At 25.4% G+C, this 24620-nt stretch overlaps 1 protein-coding gene across 9 annotated transcripts in view; it reads left to right on the forward strand.

Moving 5' to 3' along the window:
• The window catches only part of brp (ELKS/RAB6-interacting/CAST family member bruchpilot), a 345910-nt gene that overhangs the window by 296751 nt on the left and 24539 nt on the right, over positions 1 to 24620 (forward strand). For 4 of the 9 annotated variants that reach the window (XM_075313341.1, XM_075313339.1, XM_075313343.1 and 1 more), the window contains 2 exons: positions 9423 to 9461; positions 10240 to 10359. In XM_075313341.1, the coding sequence (XP_075169456.1) occupies positions 9423 to 9461; positions 10240 to 10359 (159 nt within the window). The remainder of the gene's footprint in view (positions 1 to 9422; positions 9462 to 10239; positions 10360 to 24620) is intronic. The other 5 variants (XM_075313347.1, XM_075313342.1, XM_075313340.1 and 2 more) reach the window with 3 other exon arrangements.

Here is a 24620-nt window from a genome sequence, read left to right on the forward strand (position 1 = left end):
TCAACATTTTAATTCTATAGAAAATTTTGTCAACATTTTATTTCTATAGAAAATTTTGTCAAAATTTTATGTTATTGAAAATTTTATCAAAATTTTATTTCTATTGAAAATTTTGTCATCATTTTATTTCTATTGTAAATTTTGTCAAATTTTTTTTTCTATTGAAAATTTTATTTCTATAGAAGATGTCGTCAAATTTTTATTTCTATAGAAAATTTTGAAAAATTTTATTTCTATATAAAATTTTGTAGAAATTTTTGTCAAAATTTTATTTCTATACGTATTTTGGTCAAGGTTTTATTTCTATAGAAAATTTTGTCAAAATTTTATTTCTATTGAGAATTTTGTCAAAATTTTATTTCTTTTCAAAAATTTTGTCAAGATTTTGTTTCTATAGACATTTAGATTCCAATTTTGTCAAAATTTTATTTCTATAGAAAATTTTATCAAAATTTTTTTCTATAGCAAATTTTGTACCAACTTTATTTCTATTGAAAATTTTATCAAAATTTTATTTCTATCGAAAATATTGTCAAAATTGTATTTCTTTTGAAAATTTTATCAAAATTTTATTACGTTTGAACATTTTGTCAAAATTTTATTCCTATAGAAGATGTTGTCAAAATTTTATTTCTCTAGAAAATTTTTTTATTTCTATTGTAAATTTTGTCAACATTTTATTTCTATAGAAAATTTTGTCAAAATTTTATTTCTTTGAAAATTTTATCAAAATTTTATTTCTATTGAGAATTTTATCAAAATTTTATTTCTATTGAAAATTTCATTTCTATACAAAATTTTGTAATAATTTTATTTCTATAGAAAATTTTGTCAAAATTTTATATCTATCGATATTTTGGTCAAGGTTTTATTTCTACAGAAAATTTTGTCAAAATTTTATTTCTATTGAAAATTTTGTCAAAATTTTATTTCTATAGACAATTAGATTCCAATTTTGTCAAAATTTTATTTTATAGAAAATTTTGTCAAAATTTTATTTCTATTGAAAATCTCGTCAAAATTTTATTTCTATAAAAAATTTTTGTTAAAATTTTATTTCTATTGAAAATCTTGTCAAAATTTTATTTCTATAGAAAATGTTGTCAAAATTTTATTTCTATTGAAAATTTTGTCAAAATTTTATTTCTGTAGAAAATTTTGTCAAAATTTTATTTCTATTGAAAATTTTGTCAAAATGTTTGTCAAAATTTTATTTCTATAGACAATTAGATTCCAATTTTGTCAAAATTTTATTTTATAGAAAATTTTGTCAAAATTTTATTTTTATAGAAAATTTTGTTAAAATTTTATTTCTATCGATATTTTGGTAAAGGTTTTGTTTCTATAGAAAATTATGTCAAAATTTTATTTCTATTGAAAATTTTATCAAAATTTTATTTCTATTGAAAATTTTGTCAAAATTTTAATTCTATAGAAAAGTGTCAAAATTTTATTTCTATTGAAAACTTTATCAAAATTTTATTTCTTTTGAAAATTTCGTCAAAATTGTATTTCTATAGACAATTTTGTCAACATTTTATTTCAACCGAAAATTTTGTTATTTGAATTGAAATTTTTATCAAAGTTTTATTTCTATAAAAAATTTTGTCAAAACTTTATTTCTATAAAAAATTTTGTCAAAATTTTATTTCTATAAAAAATTTTGTCAAAATTGTATTTCTATAAAAAATTTTGTCAAAATTTTATTTCTATAAAAAATGTTGTCAAAATTTTATTTCTATAAAAAATTTTGTCAAAATTTTATTTCTATAAAAAATGTTGTCAAAATTTTATTCCTACAGAAAATTTTATTAAAATTTTATTGCTATTGAAATTTTTATCAAAATTTTAATTCTATAGAATATTTTGTCAAAATTTTATTTCCATTAAAAATTTTGTCAAAATTTTATTTCTATAGAAAATTTTGTCAAAATTTAGTGCTATAGAAAATTTTGTCAAAATTTAGTGCTATAGAAAATTTTGTCAAAATTTTATTTCTATAGAAAATTTTTGGTTGAAATTGGTTCAGATTTAAATAGACGTATTATGATTAATTATTATTAACCGGAGCAAACTTGGCTCGACTCCACAGTCCTGGTAATAGCACTATGCAAACCTACTTAGATTATTTATATAAATTACATCCAAAAAGGCTATTATAAAGATGAGCTTAATTTTCAACAGCCGTTGCACTGAGTTTGCATCACTTCTTTAGGTGTGATCCGAATTCACTGTTTTGGATTTAATTAATGTAAATTAAAAAAATTTTGTGATATTTTGTCAAATAAATAATTTTTAAAATTTTTAATGGATTCTAACGCTTGTCGGAAACGTTTGACTTCAAATATTTTCAAAAAATTCACAATTTTTTCAGATTGGATTTAGCATTTTTTTCGACAAAATTTAAATGAGTTGTACCACTTTATGAATTCTTACTCTGTTTTTAACCTATTTGAAACAAATAAAGTTAAAATTACCCATTAAAGGTATGAATAAACGAAGTTATAAAAAATTGAATTAAAAGAACTTCCTGGGTAGTTAAAATAAAGAACATCATTGGGAGTGCATCTTCTGGAAGTGCTTTTAAAGTTGTGCCTTTGGAAGAACTTCCAATTTTTTGTACTGGGTTATAACTGATTTTTAGATAAATTAAGGTATTTATTGAAGATTTTGATGTCCACAAAAACATTTCCTCAATATTGCATATTTTATGCTATTTCATAATTTTTTCTCCCAATTTTCAAATATAAACATCTTTTAGGGTAGTCTAATAAAATTGTATAAGTTGAAAAAAATCTAAGCTAATTATTTAAGTAATAGATGGTTTAAAATTGGTTTAATGCTATAAGGTATGCCCTATCAATATTAAATTAAGCTCCCCAAAAATATGCTATAAAAAAATAAAATTTTTGTTATATTAATAAAACTAACTAACCTAGACAGTTAAGGGCATAAATTATAAATGAAATCAAATGATAAATCTTAAACATAATTTTTTTTTATTTTCTTGCCGTAAACTACGAAAACTGTTTCCACTAAACTTCAATGACTGGCCTTGGCAACATAGTCTTTCATTAGCAACTCAAAAGATGCAAAAAAAATCAGCCATCTTATCATTTAATGATAAAACTTACACCTGTAAGGAGTATCTCACAATTATTTTCTCATTATCGTGAATGAATTCAAGCAACAAATTATGCAACTGTATGCAATCATTGAAATCATGAATCATGAAATGCACTTCAAAAGTATACATTAAGTTCAAATGCAAAGTGTATTTAGTTTTCTGTTAGTTTGTTTTTATCTCTCCCATTTTTGAGCACCAACTATCATGGAAACGTTATAAAAACACATCCATAACATTCATGGCTTTCATTCCCTGAAGAGTTCTTCAAGTATGTCTCTAAACTATTGCAAAAGAAAATTTCACTCCTCCCCGCCCCAGGCACTATCCATCGTACAACAATAGCAGCACATGGAGCCTGGCAAAATTTGTGTTGTAAATTTCAATGTAGAAGTTATTCGATATAAAGTGTACGTGTGTGTGTATAATTGTCCAAGTTCTCAGCTGACGTCGCCGTTGGTCTATTGTTAAAAATGCACAGTATACAGAAATCACCTCGCAAGTTTGTATAATATTGTGTCCACCAAACTATTATTTTGGTAATTTGAAGTAATTTGGATTGTTTACAAATTTCATTTAAATATACATCAATAGACTGTTGAGACATTATTTGAAGACCCTGTAGAATGTGATGAAATCATATATCCAGAATGGTATTGACGTCTTAAGTCAATTCACAGTGCTGTGGTTTGTCTACTCACGGTAGAGAAAGAGAAATCGAGTATATTATATGCACAGTTGACTGTAATCATAGACTAAGAAATGTATAGACGTCTCACGAAATCTGGAATTTCAAAGATTTCTATATCATCTTTCCATACAAAAACGACGTTTTAAATCTCAAAAACAGTATAAGTAAATTTGTGGTACTGACACGGTTGTTACAGTTGGTAGAATTCTACCAAAAATGGTAGATTCTTTACAGTTCAGTAAAATTCTTGATGCTTTGATAAATTTCTTGAATATTGCTCTCAAACTAAGAGGTATTTCACGAATTTTCTATAGAAATAAAGTTTTGATAAAACTTTCTATAGAAATAAAATATTGACAAAATTTTCTATAGAAATGAAGTTTTGACATAATTTTGTGTAGAAATGAATTTTTAACAGAATTTTGTGTAGAAATAAAATTTTGACAAATTTTTCTATAGAAATAAAATTTTGACAAAATTTTCTTTAGAAATAAAATTTTGCCAAATATTTTCTATAGAAATAAAATTTTGACAAAATTTTCTATAGAAATAAAATTTTGCCAAATATTTTCTATAGAAATAAAATTTTGACAAAATTTTCTATAGAAATAAAATTTTGCCAAAAAATTTCTATAGAAATAAAGTTACAGCAAAATTTTCTATAGAAATAAAATTTTTAAAACAATTTCTATGAAAATAACATTTTGACAAAATTTTCTATAGAAATAAAATTTTGACAAAATTTTCTATAGAAAACAAGGTTAGGTTAGGTGGCAGCCCTATGTATCAGGCTCACTTAGACTATTCAGTCCATTGTGATACCACATTGGTAAAGTTCTCTCTTATCACTGAGTGCTGCCCGATTCCATATTAAGCTCAATGACAAGGGACCTCCTTTTTACAGACGAGTCCGAACGACGTTCCACATTGCAGTGAAACCACTTAGAGAAGCTTTGAAACCCTCAGATATGTCACCAACATTACTGAGGTGGGATAATTCACCGCTGAAAAACAATTTGTTGTTCGATCGAAGCAGGTATCGAAACCCACGACCTTGTGTATGCAAGGCGAGCATGCTCACCATTGCAACACGGTGGCTCCCTATAGAAAACAAATTTTGCAAAAATTTTTATAGAAATAAAATTTTAACAAAAATGTTTATAGAAATAAAATGTTGACAAAATTATCCATAAACAAATATTTTGTCAACCATTTTCTATAGAATTAAAATTTTGATAAAAAATTTTATAGAAATAACATTTTGACGAAATTTTCTATAGAAATAACATTTTGACAAAATTTTCTATAGAAATAAAATTTTCATAAAATTTTCTTTAGAAATAAAATTTTCTACAGGAATAAAATGTTGACAAAATTTTCTATAGAAATTAAATTTTGACAAAATTTGCTATAGAAATAAAATTTTGACAGAATTTTCTATAAAAATAAAATTTTGAAAAGATTTTCTCTAGAAATAAAATTTTGACAAAATTTTCTATAGAAATCAAATTTTAACAATTTTTTCTATAGAAATAAAATTTTGACAAAATTTTCTCTAGAAACAAAAGTTTGACGAAATTTTCTATAGAAATGAAGTTGTAGCAGAATTTTCTACAGAAATAAAGTTTTTAAAACTATTTCTATAGAAATCACATTTTGATGAAATTTTCTATAAAAATAAAATTTTCGTAAAATTTTCTTTAGAAATACAATTTTCGTAAAATAATTTTCTACAGGAATAAAATGTTGACAAAATCTTCTATAGAAAGTAAATTTTGACAAAATTTTCTATAGAAATTAAATTTTGACAGAATTTTCTATAGAAATAAAATTTTGACAAAATTTTCTCTAGAAATAAAATTTTGACGAAATTTTCTATAGAAATAAGTTTTTATTTCTATAGAAATAACATTTTGACAAAATTTTCTCTAGAAATAAAATTTTGACAAAATTTTCTTTGAAAACAAATTTTGTAAAATTATTTATAGAAATAAAATTTTAACAAAAATTTTTATAGAAATAAAATGTTGACACAATTATCCATAAAAATAATATTTTGTCAAAAATTGTCAATAGGATTAAAATTTTGACAAAAATTTCTATAGAAATAAAATTTTTAAAACTATTTCTATAGAAATAACATTTTGACGAAATTTTCTATAAAAATAAAATTTTCATAAAATTTTCTTTAGAAATAAAATTTTCTACAGGAATAAAATGTTGACAAAATTTTCTATAGAAATTAAATTTTGACAAAATTTTCTATAGAAATTAAATTTTGACAAAATTTTCTATAGAAATAAAATTTTGGCAGAATTTTCTATAGAAATAAAATTTTGACAAAACTTTCTCTAGAAATAAAATTTTGACGAAATTTTCTATAGAAATGAAGTTTTAGCAGAATTTTCTACAGAAATAAAATTTTTAAAACTATTTCTATAGAAATAACATTTTGACAAAATTTTCTCTAGAAATAAAATTTTGACAAATCTTTTTCTAGAAATAAAATTTTGTAAAATTTTGTATAGAAATAAAATTTTAACAAAAATGTTTATAGAAATAAAATGTAGACCAAATTATCCATAAAAATTATATTTTGTCGAAAATTTTCCATAGAATTAAAATTTTGACAAAAATTTCTATGGAAATAAAATTTTGACGAAATTTTCTATAGAAATGAAGTTTTAGCAGAATTTTCTATAGAAATAAAATTTTTAAAACTATTTCTGTAGAAATAACATTTTGCCGAAATTTTATATAAAAATAACATTTTCTTTAGAAATTCAATTTTCTACAGGAATAAAATGTTGACAAAATTTTCTATAGAAATTATAGAAATAAAATGTTGACAGAATTCTCTATAGAAATAAAATTTTGAAAAGATTTTCTCTAGAAATAAAATTTTGACGAAATTTTCTATAGAAATCAAATTTTAACAAATTTTTCTATAGAAATAAAATTTGACAACATTTTCTATAGAAAATAATTTTTGCAAAATTTTTTATAGAAATAAAATTTTAACAAAAATTTTTATAGAAATAAAATGTTGACAAAATTATCCATAAAAATAATGTTTTGTCAAAAATTTTCCATAGAATAAAATTTTGACAAAAATTTCTATAGAAATAAAATTTTGACGAAATTTTCTATAGAAATTAAATTTTAAGAAATTTTTCTATAGAAATGACATTTTGACTAATTTTTCTATAGAAATAAAATTTCGACAGAATTTCCTATAGAAATAAAATTTTGACGAAATTTTCTATAAAAATGAAGTTTTAGCAGAATTTTCTATAGAAATAAAATTTTTAAAACTATTTCTATAGAAATGGCATTTTGCCAAAAATTTCTATAGAAATAAAATTTTGACAAAATTTTCTATAGAAAACAAATCTTACAAATTTTTTTATAGATATAAAATTTTAACAAAATTTTTTATAGAAATAAAATGTTGACAAAATTATTCATAAAAATAATATTTTGTCAAAAATTTTCCATAGAATTTAAATTTTGACAAAAATTTCTATAGAGATAAAATTTTGACGAAATTTTCAATAGAAATAAAATTTTCATAAAATTTTCTGTAGAAATAAAATTTTCTGCAGGAATAAAATGTTGACAAAATTTTCTATTGAAATAAAATTTTAACAGAATTTTCTATAGAAATAAAATTTTGACAGAATTTTCTATAGAAATAAAATTTTGACAAGATTTTCTCCAGAAATAAAATGTTGACGAAATTTTCTATAGAAATAAAATTTTGACAAAATTTTCTATAGAAATAAAATTTTGACAAAATTTCCTATAGAAATAAAATTTTGACTAAATTGTTTATAGAAATAAAATTTTGACAAAATTTTCTATAAAAATGAAATTTTGAAAGAATTTTCTATAGAAATAAATTTTTTTGTTGTTTTGATCTCAGCTTAAAAACCGTTGCGTTGACTAAACTACATGCGTAGCTTAACCAACAGAGGAAAAGAAGGTTTGTCAAATTTATTTGGGCAAAGCCCTACAGACTGTAAGATGGTTGGATGGAGTCACGTTTCGGAATTACCACATTCCTCATCATCATCCTCAACTTGCAGCAAAACTATCAACCAATTATCAGAAGAAATTCTGGTAGTTCACCAAACCAAAAGTGAATTACACTTGAACCTTCCGAAAAATTGTTGACAGAATTTTTTTATAGAAATAAAATATTGACGAAATTTTTTATAGAAATAAAATTTTGCCAAATAAGATTTTTTTGTTTGGTAGGTTTTGGTAAAATTTTTCTCCAAATATTGCTCTAAATGATATTTTCCAACAAGGGCTTCAAACATAACCTTCTTTTCTGTATGGGATAACTCTAATTATATTTATTGTGATATTTCTTAATTTTAATTATGTGATTTTATGGAAGCCGCAATTTTTATCCGATTTGCTTCAAATTGGAAATCTAGAGGTGAGGTTTTTATAGATCCAGTAGGAGCTGTGTCAAATTTAGTTTTTGTCGAGCAATATTTCGATATAACTTCCTTATAAACCTACATATTTCTCGATTTGATTTCGTGGACCCATAGGAACAGCAATATTCACTTGATTACGGGCATCGTAATGAATTTATTTTGATATATCCCCATAAATTTATAGAATTTAGTTCTCGTTTCGAATAATATAAAATGCAATATTTTCATACGATTTTCTTGAAGGATAGGACAGAGATTGAATTAAATTAAACAAAAAATATTCCGTCGTCAAGGCGAGTTTTTAACAGTCCAACTGTGGTAGCCAATATCTGTTTTATTTTCAATCCCTTTCCAAAAACAATATTGTTGCATGTTTGAGGTGATCAAATTCTTTTTGTGGGTGTAATTTTCTGACATTTTGTAAAGAGTCAGTTCCAAAGATTAATTTTTTACCATTTAAAAAAATTGCCAGTTAAAAAAATCGTATATTCACGGATTTAGTCGCATATTTTTGTCCATTTAAATTCTTAATTTATTTATAAACCATCTGATGCATCGTAAACTGGAAAATTGTGAAAGAGAACGTAAAAGTGTTCTTATTTTCATCGTTTATTTTTAATCTTTTGTTTGATACCGATGAACCATCTATGTAATCTACGATTTCAATTGACTCAAATCAGAGTTGCCATGTGTTTTATATAAAACCAGCAAAAAAAGCCAAAATAAATTGTTGTGTGAGCGGCGCATTAGAGAGAGCTTCGTACTTTTCTACAACCCAGTTCTCATATTCCATACGAATTCCTATATCCACTGATCTTGTCAACAAAAATCGAAATCAATATGAGAAATTCGCCCTAGCTATATTAAAATGTAATGCAGAAACTATAGTCGATTTTGTATATTCGATCGACCTAAAGTATTATGGCTGAGAATTATGCACGCATTCTTTTAGGTTCAATATATTAGGCAATCAATTCCAATAAAGCTAAATCGAAAATATGCTAAATTCAAAAACAAAATTTTAATTTTGCCCTTAACTGTATTACAATTAAGCAAAAAAAAACAAAATAAAGAAGAAAATCTATATATTTTGTCAATCTTATATACATTTTATCAAAATAACTAAGCGAAATATTTTTGCAATACATTATTACAGTCTGTACAAAAATTAATGTATGAATCTGGACAAATTTCGGTAAGTGGCTGCTTATAGATATCTAGAGGCGATTGTAGTTGTTTTGTTTTGAAAATCAGCATAATGCTAAATTTACATACTTTTTTATTTGTTTCTCAACTTGCAATCTTCACCGTCGACAGGAGTAAACATATAATAGCAAATGAAAGAAAAAAACAAACCACCCATAATTCGAATTGAATTTTCAACATACCATACTCAACAAATTCACCACTTACACATACTGATGAGAATAGCTAACATTTTGTTCATATGTTTCTCTATATAGTCATGCATCTATTAACGAACATTCACAATTATCACAAACTCAGATATTTTTCAAATCACTAAACTGAATTGTTATGCATCACCACCCATCATATACCACCAAACAAAACACACATCTTGTTGTTTTTTCTTAACCATATTGGCACAAGACGAGTTTGAAATGTTTTTTTTTTTTATTTGGAATTCTACTGCAACCATCAACATATGATTTCGGGGGGTAAGTCACCCCAAGGGCTTTATGTTCCCTCAGCCTGTATCCCCCGAAAGGAAATTTGCACAAACTCGCATAGAAATCACATCGCATTCATCTGCATTGTAAATCGTATTGTATTTGTTTTCCTGCTGGATTTATTTCGCTTTTTTTAAATGGTATTTTTCAATTTATTGCCACAATTAACTAAACTACAAAATTGAATAACCCTATATTTTTAATATACTGAATTTTTTGTTTTATATGTGAATTTTTCTTATAACCACCATCATCAACAAATGAAACAATTCAACATTTAAGCAGACAACATTTGGTCGCACAACATTAACAACTTCCCAAGAATTGGATCGAGCCACAGAACGGGCCGACAAAGCGGCAGCAGAACTGAGACGTACCCAAGCCGAGCTGAGAGTCACTCAGGTACCCCCAGTGTTTTTTTGGTGTCTTTTTTCCATTAAAAATCATTTTAAAATATGAATTTTTTTCGTATACTTCTTATAATTACTATTACAATTATTTATGTTTTTGTGTTCGTTTTAATATTTTCTAAATATATATTGGTTTTCATTCACGAATTATTTTTTACCCAATGTTATAAGTAGCTCTGGTAATTATATTATACAAAGATAAAACAATTAATGTATGCAATCAATTTTTGTTTTAATTAAGAAATTAATTGAATCAATTCAATTTTTAATTAAACAATTCTCAAAATATAATTCGAATTTTTTATTGGAAAAATGTGAAGTGATATTTTTATCTGTGTAGAGAGCAGTGTTGCCATGTTAGTCCGATCGGACCAAAATTGATCAAAAAATTATTAACTTTCAAATTTTTTCAAATGGAATTTGATCGATTTTGCTCCATTTTCGTCAAAGCAGTATTTTTTCAAAATTTTCTATAGAAATAAAATTTTGAAATTTTCTATAGAAATAAAATTTTTACATTTTCTATGGAAATAAAAATTTATTAAAAATTTGTATAGAAATAAAATTTTGCAAAGTAAAATTTTGAGAAAATTTTCTTTAGAAAAAAAATTTTGCGCTAACTTTCTATAGAAGTAAAATTTTGAGACAATTTTCCATAGAAATAAAATTTTAAGAAAATTTTCCATAGAAATAAAATTTTGAGAAAATTTTCTATAGAAATAAAATTTTCACAAAATTTTCTATAGAAATGAAATTTTGGCAAAATTTCCTAGAGAAATGAAATTTTGACAAAATTTTCTAATGAACTAAAATTTAAAAAAAAAAAGTTTTCTGAAGAACAAAATTTTGACTAATTTTTCTATAAAAATAAAATTTTGACAAAATTTTCAATAAAAATAAAATTTTGACAAAATGTTCTATAGAAATAAAATTTTGACAAAATTTTCTATAGAAATAAAATTTTCACAAAATTTTCTAATGAACTAAAATTTTAACAAAGTTTTCTAAACAACAAAAGTTTGACAAATTTTTCCATAGAAATAAAATTTTGACAAAATTTTCTATAGAAATAAAATTTTGACAAAATTTTCTATAGAAATAAAGTTTTAAGAAAATTTTATATAGAAATAAAATTTTGAGAAAATTACCCACAGAAATAAAATTTTGAGAAAATTTTCTATAGAAATAAAATTTTGAGAAAATTTTGGCAAAATTTCCTAGAAAAATGAAATTTTGGCAAAATTTTCTAATGAACTAAAATGTTAACAAAGTTTTCTAAACAACAAATTTTGACAAATTTTTCTATAGAAATAAAATTTTGACAAAATTTCCTAATGAACTAAAATTTTAACAAAATTTTGTATAGAAATAAAAATTTTTTACAGAAACAAAATTTTGACAAAATTTTTTATAGAAATAAAATTTTTTATGGAAATAAAATTTTGACAAAATTTTTTATGGAAATAAAATTTTGACAAAATTTTTTATGGAAATAAAATTTTGACAAAATTTTCTCTCAAAATAAAATTTTGACAAAATTTTTTATGGAAATAAAATTTTGACAAAATTTTCAATAAAAATAAAATTTTGACAAAATTTTCTATAGAAATAAAATTCTTACAAAATTTTCTAATGAACTAAAATTTTAACAAAGTTTTCTAAACAACAAAAGTTTGACAAATTTTTCTATAGAAATAAAATTTTGACAAAATTTTCTATAGAAATAAAGTTTTAAGAAAATTTTATATAGAAATAAAATTTTGAGAAAATTTTCCATAGTAATAAAATTTTGAGAAAATTTTCTATAGAAATAAAATTTTGAGAAAATTTTCTATAGAAATAAAATTTTCACAAAATTTTGGCAAAATTTTCTAGAGAAATGAAATTTTGGCAAAATTTTCTAATGAACTAAAATTTTAACAAAGTTTTCTAAACAACAAATTTTGACAAATTTTTCTATAGAAATAAAATTTTGACAAAATTTTCTAATGAACTAAAATTTTAACAAAATTTTGTATAGAAATAAAAATTTTTTATAGAAACAAAATTTTGACAAAATTTTTTATAGAAATAAAATTTTTTATGGAAATAAAATTTTGACAAAATTTTTTATGGAAATAAAATTTTGACAAAATTTTCTATAGAAATAAAATGTTGACAAAATTTTTTATGGAAATAAAATTTTGACAAAATTTTCTATAAAAATAAAATTTTGACAAAATTTTCTATAGAAATAAAATATTGACAAAATTTTCTATAGACATAAACTTTTGACAAAATTTTCTATAGACATAAAATTTTGACAAGATTACATTGAGTATCCATTAAAATAACATCAAAAACTGTATTATCGGCACTCAAACGAAACTTTCGCTAGAGACGGTGGCGCAAATCAAAAGATCAATTCAAACTGTATATTGGAATTAAAGTAGTACATATACGATCAAAAGCCCAGTATTTAGCTCTTACCTTTTGTACACAGAAAAAAATTTCACGAAATTTTTTCCAATTAAAGTCTTAATTGATTTTTTAAAAATATTAATTATACCCTGCGCCACACTGTGGAACAGGGTATTATAAGTTAGTGCATATGTTTGCAACACCCAGAAGGAGACGAGATATACACATGGCGTCTTTGGCAAAAATGCTCAGGTTGGGCTCCTGATTCTATATAGCCATGTCCGTCTGTCCGTGAACACATTTTTGTAATCAAAGTCTAGGTCGCAGTGTTAGTCCAATCGACTTCAAATTTAGCCCAAGTATGTGTTTTGGCTCAGAATAGAAACCTATTGATTTTGGAAGAAATCGGTTCAAATTTAGATATAGCTCCCATATATAGCTTTCGCCCGATTTACACTCATATGACCACAGAGGCCAATTTTTTGCTCCGATTTAGTTGAAATTTTGCACAGGGAGTAGAATTAGCATTGTAGCTATGCGTGCCAAATTTGGTTGAAATCGGTTTAGATTTAGATATAGCTCCCATACATATGTTTTTCTGATTTCGACAAAAATGGTCAAAATACCAACATTTTCCTTGTAAAATCGCTACTGCTTAGTCGAAAAGTTGTAAAAATGACTCTAATTTTCCTAAAATTCACATATATATCGAGCGATAAATCATAAATAAACTTTTGCGAAGTTTCCTTAAAATAGCTTCAGATTTAAATATTTCCCATATTTTTTTACTAACATTGTGTTCCACCCTAGTGCATTAGCCGACTTAAATTTTGAGTCTATAGATTTTGTAGAAGTCTATCAAATTCTGTCCAGATCGAGTGATATTTAAATGTATGTATTTGGGACAAACCTTTAATATATATAGCCCCCAACACATTTGCCGGATGTGAGTTGGTATCGAAAATTTAGATCTACAAAGTGCTGCAGGGTATAATATAGTCGGCACCGCCCGACTTTACACTTTCCTTACTTGTTTTTTAATTGGATCAATTACTTTCTTTTTTTTGATACTATAATTTCTGTGATTGGAGACATTTCAATTAAAAAATTAATTGGATCAATTAACTTCGTGATTGAATCAGAAAAAAAAATTTTGCATATGATATTTAAAGAAATACTTAACATATTTTTTTTCTAAACCCCTAATGGATAGAGCTACTTATAAACACAGGTCAATTTTATATCTATATGTTTTTCAATAAATTTTAAGAAGAAAACAAAAATCATAAAAAACTATCTATGCATATATTAAATAAAATATAATAAAAAATAATATTATTACTCATTATTATTATAATTGTCACGTTATGTTGTGATTTTATTTTTGAAAGTGGTGTTAATATGATATGATCATTGGGATGTTTTTGAAATACATATTTTTTGTGTTTTTTTTTATGTTTTTCTTTGGAAAATCAATAGCCTATATATTTCAATTGGTCATTACAATTGGATTTATTCCAAACTAAAAACAAAACAAATGCTTCTCGTTTTAATTTTTCAGCATCATATGTGTATTTGTAAACTTATGAAATCAATTTTAAAAAAATCACAAACACAGCATTTAAATTTTCAATTCAAAAAAAAAACAAAGTAATATTACAAATTCCTATCCCTCCAAAGACATTACACATAGAACACCACCACTCAAACGATATTGTTCAACAAACAAAAAACTTCTCCAAAAAAACACATTGAATCAATATCAATATCACATCAATATACAATATTTCAAAAACAAAACTAAAAAACTTTACTATATCCAATAATATAATATTAAATTGCAATGATAGTTTTTGTCATAAAAAAGATTCTTAGAGCTTTTCTAAATATTTAAAATCCATAAAGTATTAATTCCATATATTAAATACATTTTAATTATAGCGTGTGAACACAATCATAGAGACTGGCCTACAATCGTTCACACTTGTTCAATTTTGATAGTTCTTAAAAAACAGAATCTTAGAGCTTTTCAAAATAGACTAAAATGCTAGAGTAAAATGCTTAATGTAATACTTCCTTATATTAGTGACATTTTTATAATTGCGAGTGAACACAGCTATAGAGACTGGTCACACTCTTCAAATCAAACTTATGTTTAAGTTGGGTTTATTTTATTTCTATAGAAAATTTTGTCATTTATTTCTATAGAAAATTTTCTCAAAATTTTATTTCTATAAAAATTTTTGTCAACATTTTAATTCTATGGAAAAAATCTATAGAAAATTTTGTCACAATTTTAATTCTATAGAAAATTTTGTCAAAATTTTATTTCAGAGAAAATTTTCTATATTTTTTTTTAATAGAAAAGTTTGTCAGAATTCTATTTCTACAAAAATTTTGGCAAAATGTTATTTCAATAGAAAATTTTGTGAAAATTGTAATTCTATAGAAAATTTTGTTAAAATTTTAATTCTATAGAAAAATTTGTCAAAATGTTGTCAAAAATGTTTGTTATTAAATTTGATTTCTATAGAAAATATTGTCAAAATTTTAGTTCTATTAAAAATTTTGTTAAACTATTATTTCAATAGAAAATTTTTCCTATATTTTATTTCTATAGCAAATTTTGTCAAAATTTTGTTTCTATACAAAATTTTGTCAAAATTTTATTTCTGGCAATAATGTTGTCAAAAGTTTTTGTTAAAAAATTTTGTTGATGTTATTTCAATAGAAAATTTTGTCATTTTTTTTTTGTTCTATTGAAATTTTTGTCAAAATTTTAATTCTATAGATAAATTTGTCAATTTTTTTTTCTTTAGAAAATTTTATAAAAATCTTTAGAAATTTATGTAAAAAGTTTTGTCAAAATTTTATTTCTATAGACAATTTTGTCAAAATTTTAATTCTATAGAAAATTTTGTCACAATTTTATTTCTATAGAAAATTTTTTTAAAATTTTAGTTTTATAGAAAATTTTGTCAAAATTTAATTTCAATAGAAAATTTTCTCAATTTTTTTTATAGAAAATTTTGTCAACATTTTGTTTCTATACAAAATTTTGTCACCATTTTATTTCCATAGAAAATTTTGTCAAAATTTTATTTCTATAGACAATTTTGTCAAAACTTTAATTCTATAGAAAATTTTGTCAAAATTTTATTTCTGTAAAAAAATTTTGTCAAAGTTTAATTGCTATAGAAAATTCAAAATTTTATTTCTTTAGACAATTTTCTCACAATTTTATTTCTATAGAAAATTTTCTCAATTTTTTTTAATAGAAAATTTTGTCAACAATTTGTTTCTATAGAAAATTTTGTCAACATTTTATTTCTATAGAAAATTTTCTCAATTTTTTTTTTAATAGAAAATTTTGTCAACATTTTGTTTCTATAGAAAATTTTGTCAACATTTTATTTCTATAGAAAATTTTGTCAAAATTTTATTTATATGGGAAATTTTGTCAAAATTTTAATTCTATAGAAAATTTAGTCAAAATTTTAATTCTATAGAAAATTTTGACAAAATTTTAATTCTATAGAAAATTTTGACAAAATTTTAATTCTATAGGAAATTTAGTCAAAATTTTATTTCTATACCAAATTTTCTCAAAATTTTATTCCTATAGAAAATGTTGTCAAAATTTTATTCCTGTAGAAAATTTTGACAAAATTTTATTTTTATAGAAAATTTTTTAAAAATTTTATTTTTATAGAAAATTTTGTCAAAATTTTAATTCTATAGAAAATTTTGTTAAAATTATATTTATATAGAAAATATTGGCAAAATTTTATTTCTATAGAAAATTTTGTCAAAATTATATTTCTATAGAAAATTTTCTCAAAATGTTATTTCAATAGAAAATTTTGTCAATTTTTTTTTTGTTCTATAGAAATTTTTGTCAAAATTTTAATTCTATAGATAAATTTGTCAATTTTTTTACAAATTTTATAAAAATCTTTAGAAAATTATGTAAAAGATTTTGTCAAAATTTTATTTCTATAGACAATTTTTTCAAAATTTTAATTCTATAGATAAATTTGTCAATTTTTTTACAAAATTTTATAAAAATCTTTAGAAAATTATGTAAAAACTTTTGTCAAAATTTTATTTCTATAGACAATTTTTTCAACATTTTAATTCTATAAAAAATTTTGTCAAAATTTTATTTCTGTAAAAAATTTTGTCAAAGTTTAATTTCTACAGAAAATGTTGTCAAAATTTTATTTCTATAGAAAATTTTCTAAAAATTTTATTTCTATAGAAAATTTTGTCAAAATTTTATATCTATGAAAATTTTGTCACAATTTTAATTCTGTACAAAATTTAAACAAAATTTTAATTCTATAAAAAATTGTATCAAAATTTTAGTTCTATAAAAAATTGTATCAAAATTTTAATTCTATAGAAAATTTTGTCAAAATTTTAATTCTATAGGAAATTTTGTCCAAGTTTTATTTCAATAGAAACATTTTTTTCTCCAAATTTTATTTCTATAGAAAATTTTGTCAACATTTTGTTTCTATAGAAAATTTTGTCAAAGTTTAATTTCTACAGAAAATGTTGTCAAAATTTTATTTCTATAGAAAATTTTCTCAATTTATTTAATAGAAAATTTTGTCAAAATTTTATATCTATGGAAAATTTTGTCACAATTTTAATTCTGTACAAAATTGTATCAAAATTTCAATTCTATAAAGAATTGTTTCAAAATTTTAATTCTTTAGAAAATTTTGTCAAAATTTTAATTCTATAGGAAATTTTGTCCAAGTTTTATTTCAATAGAAACATTTTTTTCTCCAAATTTTATTTCTATAGAAAATTTTCTCAATTTTTTTAATAGAAAATTTTGTCAACATTTTGTTTCTATAGAAAATTTTGTCAACATTTTATTTCTATAGAAAATTTTGTCAAAAGTGTATATCTATGGAAAATTTTGTCAACATTTTAATTCTATACAAAATTTTATCAAAATTTTAATTCTATAGAAAATTTTGTCAAAATTTTAATTCTCTAGAAAATTTTGTCCAAGTTTTATTTAGAAAATTTTGTCAAAATTTGTCAAAGTTTTATTTCAATAGAAAATTTTGTCAAAATTTAATTTCTATAAAAAATTTTGCCAAAGTTTTATTTCTATAAAAATTTTTGTCAAAATTTTATTTCTATACCAAATTTTCTCACAATTTTACTTCTCTAGAAAATTTTCTCAAAATTTTATTTCTATACAAAATTTTATTTTTATAGAAAATTTTGCCCAATTCTATCCTTTTTGTTATTGAATCCGAACGGTGAGAAACGATTTTTGTGTTCGATCGAACTCTAAATTGAACCCATGACTCATGTACAATCAATTCATTTCACAGTGATGATTTCCCCTGGAGGTATTACAATCTTTTTTATATAACAATCAATTACCCAATTAGCCTTATTCGGGCCCTTCAAAATACGTTGCTGGGACACAAATAGCTTTATAACAAGCTGACAACCTTAGCTGCTTTAAGACAAAATCTATCATTCACTTAATATAACATACAAATATATAAAAACTATATATAACAACTTTACATTCACCCAACTCTTTTTAGCAGTAATGTTACATTTTTCTCATTTTTTTTTTGTTTGTTTTTAATTTATTTCAAACAACAACAAGAAACCCCGTATTAATTTTAATTTTCTATTTGTTCATTACGACTTTATAATGTTTTGTTTTTTTTATAATTTATTTGTCAAAATGTATCGAACATAAATAAAATCAATACCAACTCTCTCTCTCAAACTCAAACTACTCGTATCTATCGTTCGTTATGCTTGCCTCTTGCCACATTCATTGTATCAAAACCTAGGGCGAAACCGATAAACGTTTTGTGAGTAATTGCTTCCAATGCGAAAACAAAAATCAAAATATTTTTAATAAAATGAAAAATAAACAATTTTAAACTTAAAATCGTTTAAATAATAATTTACGCAACAAACAAAAAACATTGAACAAATTTAAGTAAAATTAATGAATTCTTTTTGAGTTTAATCAAAACAAAAAAATGTTAATGAAGAAACAAAATCTACAAAAATCCTTGTTAAATAATTTTGAAATCCATATTTTACTACCATAAAGTCACCATCTCCATGTGAACCATATTTCGTGATTAATGTCATAGTGAAAAACATTTGCGAAATTGTTTTAATCTGGCATCCTCAACCGTTCCGATTTTTCTGTTCTACGTCATGTCATGTTTTTCTTTGGTTTTGTCAAAATCGCCACCATGTAATATCGCTCCTCAAAATATCTTGAAAATCCATTACATTAGCCTCCTTTCCTCTCTCTTTCTCGCTCTATGTATCTCCATTATGTTGTGCATCTACGAGTTTTCACAAACCAAAATATGGAAAAACATTTGTTAACAATTAGATCTGAATTTATTTGAATTCAATCGTTTTGTGTATGATTGTACATCAATCTCATTGTCATTGACCTCCAACAAAATCCAATTCAATGTTTGCTTCATCTCTTCGTTAACATATTTATCTATCAACAATTACTAACACCTCTCACAAATGTCTTTTTTCCGTAAAATATGGTAACTCTCGATTTCGTTGTTGTTGTTGTTGTTTGTCATATAAAAATATGTATAGTTGATATCCTGAGATGTAAAAATGAAATCGGTGTGTTAGTATCTTTGTGTGCTTAGAATCACATCCTTTTTTATGGCAATCCATGTACAATATGGCCTTTAATTATAATGCATTTGTGAAGAAGTGTAAAAAAATAGTGTGTACAAATATATACTTAAGTATGTAGCGGAATTCGTTCGGACATAAATTAATATTTAATACATTCACATTGATCTTTGAAATATATTAAAAAATAATATGTTAAATATTTTAAACACCAACATCACTCGGATATACCGAGATAACTAAAACCTTACAAAGAAGTCTTCTATTTAAATATTTGTTTAATAATTTTAATTTGGAAATAGTAAATGAATTTAAATTTCAATCTCGAACTTTAAATAAAACTTTATTTATTCTTTAATAATAAAAGTGTCGAAGAAAATCCAATAAAACTATTAAGTAATTTAATTAAAATATTTTAACATTAAATATATTTTTATACCCACAACCAAAGGATGGGGGCATTTTAACTATGTCATACAATAGTGGTCTGAGGTCACATAGAGAATATATGTATATATTATTAGTCGTGGTGAAATTCTGAGTCGATATAGTCTTGTCCGTCCACATGTCCGTCTGTTGAAATCGCGATTACTTTCGTAGGATATATGTATATATTATTAGTCGTGGTGAAATTCTGAGTCGATATAGTCTTGTCCGTCCACATGTCCGTCTGTTGAAATCGCGATTACTTTCGTAGGAATAGAGATGTCTGCTTCAAAATTTGCACATTTTATTGATACACACAAAAATTTTTTCTCTGATTCAATCACGAAATTAATTGATCCAATTAATTTTTAATTGAAATGTCTTCAATCACAGAAATGATAGTATCAATTAAAAAATTAATTGAAGGTCAATTAAAAAGTTAATTGATCCAATTAAAAAATTAAATGATACTATTATTTTTGTGATTGATTTTTGTTTCAATTAAAACAATTTGTTGAATCAATTAAATTTTTTTTAAATTGAATATTTTTTAAAACTCAATTAAAATATTAATTGGAAAAATGTTCGTGAAATTTTTTTGTGTGTTTAGGTTGCCTAGCAGTTGCATTGCATATTGGCTATATCGTACTATATAGAGGTAAAAGGTGATACGGTCAATATTTGGTCAACGGAAAACGCGTGTAAATCGGTGAAATCGTTTATTTAAAAAATCAAATTAAATTTCTTTTTCAAGTTCAATTAGTATAAAATTCAGGAAAAATATTCAGTTCAGCTTTCGCTTTTCCAAATCCGAATTGCCGGGCCTCACGCTTGACACCTGCCATCAGATTTTGTACAGCCACCTTGTCCACCTTCTTCGCCGCAGAAAGCCAGTTTGCCTTGAAGTGCTGCTCGTCCTTAACAGTTTTTTTGGTTTTCTTTAAGTTCCGCTCGACAATAGCCCAGTATTTCTCAATTGGGCGGAGCTCTGGCGTGTTGGCAAGGTTCTTGTCCTTGGGAACCACCTGCACGTTGTTGGCGGCGTACCACTCCATGGCCTTTTTACCGTAATGGCAAGATGCCAAATCCGGCCAAAACAGTACGGAACAACCGTGTTTCTTCAGGAAAGTCAGCACACGTTTATTCAAACAGTCTTTCACGTAAATTTCTTGGTTAACAGTCCCGGAAGCTATGATCCAATTAATTTTTAATTGAAATGTCTTCAATCACAGAAATGATAGTATCAATTAAAAAATTAATTGAAGGTCAATTAAAAAGTTAATTGATCCAATTAAAAAATTAAATGATACTATTATTTTTGTGATTGATTTTTGTTTCATTTAAAAAATTGTTGAATCAATTAAATTTTTAATTGAATATTTTTTAAAACTCAATTAAAATATTAATTGGAAAAATTTTCGTGAAATTTTTTTTGTGTGTTTAGGTTGCCTAGTATTGCATATTGGCTATATTGTACTATATAGAGGTAAAGGGTGATACGGTCAAAATTTGGTCAACGGAAAACGCGTGTAAATCGGTGAAATCGTTTATTTAAAAAATCAAATTAAATTTCTTTTTCAAGTTCAATTAGTATAAAATTTAGGAAAAATATTCAGTTCAGCTTTCGCTTTTCCAAATCCGAATTGCCGGGCCTCACGCTTGACACCTGCCATCAGATTTTGTACAGCCACCTTGTCCACCTTCTTCGCCGCAGAAAGCCAGTTTGCCTTGAACTGCTGCTCGTCCTTAGCAGTTTTTTGGTCTTCTTTACACTAATAGAAAAAATTACGTTCCATAGTCGTGAACGGACGGTGACAAAATGAAACGGAAACGTTCACAAAAAATCAAAACGAAATGTTCACAATTTCGTCCACGGGCGTTCACGATTTCATGAACGGCATTCGTTTTTCTTTGGCCATGAAAAGTCTTAAAATAATCGTTAGACGTTATTATGGCAACTCCCTCGGTGGTGCAATGTGCTAAGGCGATTGTTAACGCGTATGGTGCAGGAAACACAGGTTCGAGTCACGCAAGCGGAAGTTTTTTTTTTTTTAATTTTGTTTATAAAGTCGTAACCATAACGTTGTCAGATCATGAACGCTGGTTGTTGTTTTGACAACGCATGGTGTGATTTTATCGTTGTCAGATTGACACCGCCTGCTCACAGTTTGACACCACATGTATGTTGATTCACTTTCATGAACGAATCGTTTTGAAATAAGCACGCCGTGTATGATTTTTTCTATGAGTGTAGGTTCCGCTCGACAATAGCCCAGTATTTCTCAATTGGGCGGAGCTCTGGCGTGTTGTCAAGGTTCTTGTCCTTGGGAACCACCTGCACGTTGTTGGCGGCGTGCCACTCCATGGCCTTTTTACCGTAATGGCAAGATGCCAAATCCGGCCAAAACAGTACGGAACAACCGTGTTTCTTCAGGAAAGTCAGCAGACGTTTATTCAAACACTCTTTCACGTAAATTTCTTGGTTGACGGTCCCGGAAGCTATGAAAATGCTGCTTTTCAAGCCACAGCTATAGATGGCTTGCCAAACCAGATATTTCTTTGCGAACTTTGACAGTTTTATGTGCTTCAAAATATCTGCTACCTTTCCCCTTTCCTTTTGCCGTATAAAACTCCTGTCCCGGAAGCTGCTTGTAGTCGGCTTTGACGTAGGTTTCGTCGTCCATTACCACGCAGTCAAACTTCGTCAGCATCGTCGTGTACAGTCTCCGGGATCACGCTTTGGCCGCTCGTATTTTGGTTATCATCGCGATTTGGAGTAACTACCTTCTTGTAAGTCGATAGTCCGGCTCGTTTTTGGGCTCGATGCACGGTTGTAGACGATACACCCAGCTTATTTGCGGCATCTCAGAGAGAGAGAGGTTAGGGTTTCGCTTGAAACTACCGGCAACTCTCAGCGGCTTCCGGTTTTCGATTTCCCCCCAATCCAGACTTCCTGGCTGTCGACAAACGTTCCCCAAACACTTTAATTACATTTGTAACGGTTGATTTGGCAACTTTTAGCGATTTTGCCAGCTTTGCGATGCGCGAGCAAAATTTTGATACGCTGCTCTTCTTGCTTGGACGGCATTTTGACAACTGAAGAGTGAATTCCAAAATCAAAATAGGAGCAACATTCTACACACACACCTTCGAAATGAGGGGTGTTCGGGTTTTTTAAATCCAAATTGAAAGAAATACGTCATGTTTATATTGACCAAATTTTGACCGTATCACCCTTTAAGCCTTCATACACCAAATGAAAAAATACTTTTCTCTGGAACAAAATTTTAGGCAAACGAAATTCTATAAGCCAAAATAACCGAATATAAAAAGATTATAAAAAATGGTCAAAAGGCAAAACCAATCTAAATTCCCTTTTGTTATAAAGTATTTTCTTAAAGAGAAAATAAACCCGAATTTGTGATGAGTATTGCAACGAATTTATTTAATGATTTTTATTGACTTCGATATTTTTTAGCATCGAATTTCAATCCTCAGAAAAGAAAATAAATTTCATTCCTCAGAAAAGAAAATAAATTTCAAAAAAGAAAACTCTTCTTTCAGTGTATAGACCGTTTCCCAGATTTGACTTCGTGACCCTCCTGAAGACTTAGTTTTCTTCGAAGGCTTAGTTTTCAACCGATGTAACTAAAATTCATAACGGATTGTTGACATTCAGCCTCAAACAAGCACGCAAAATTTGATATACATCGGTCCAAAATTAGATATAGTCCATATATTGGTATTTAGTAGAATTTGGTACTTAATCGATAGAGGTGGGTACATAAGATTCAGCCCGGCAAAATATCGCCTTATATACTGTTTTTATACCCTGCGCCACAGTGTAGAATAGGGTATTACAAATGTTTGCATATGATTGCATCATCCAGAAAGAAAATCTTGTCCCCAAAATAAGACGTTTTAATCCCCAAAAAATCCCCAATTTTATTTAAAATTACCCACAAAAATCCACAATAAAGTTTTTGGCAAGTTTTTTGAAAAAAGCAATAGGCTCTGCTATAAAAAATCCGTCATACGTAATTTAAAAATTGGAAAAATATGCAATTTTTGTTATACCAGTTTGGAGTTAAAATAAGATTAAGATTTCAAAATCCAAAAACATGAGACGGATGCTCAAAATATTATCTGATACAATCCCTCATCAAAGTTAATTATTGGTATAAAGAGTCAACGAATTTGTATCTTCTAAATGCTCGAGAAATAAAAATGGGAGTTGGGTCAACATGTTTAGTTATGAATCAAATTTTAGTTCTGAATAGCCAAGAAATAAAATTGGGAGATCGATCAAAAAGCGTTGTTGCCCCGATATGAACTCTATTATATATGTATGGTATATATTTTCCAGATCAGTGATGTACGCAAATGAGGGGCCAACACTTCGACCCAAGTCCTTACGAAATAATTTCACGATAGTAAAAAATTTTTTAGAAACAAAATAAATTGTAAAGCAGCTCTTGGAATAGAAAGTTGTTTTTTTTTTTTATATTTTAAAGATTCTCTGTACATCTTTAAGCCCCTTTTTAAGCGTGTAGAAGTGAAGAATTTCATATAAACCATAATACAAAATCTGATTTATTATACTGACCAGATTTCGAAATTCCCCACAAAACATTTGTGGAAATTTCCCACCAAATCCCCATGTCCCCAACTCAAAAATGTTGTCCCCATCCACGAAAAAATATCCCCGATGTGGGGCAAAATCTCCAATACTGGCAACACTGCGTGATAGACACA

This window comes from Haematobia irritans, chromosome 5 (genome assembly GCF_050003625.1).
Source record: "Haematobia irritans isolate KBUSLIRL chromosome 5, ASM5000362v1, whole genome shotgun sequence".
Taxonomy (NCBI): Eukaryota; Metazoa; Arthropoda; class Insecta; order Diptera; family Muscidae; genus Haematobia; species Haematobia irritans.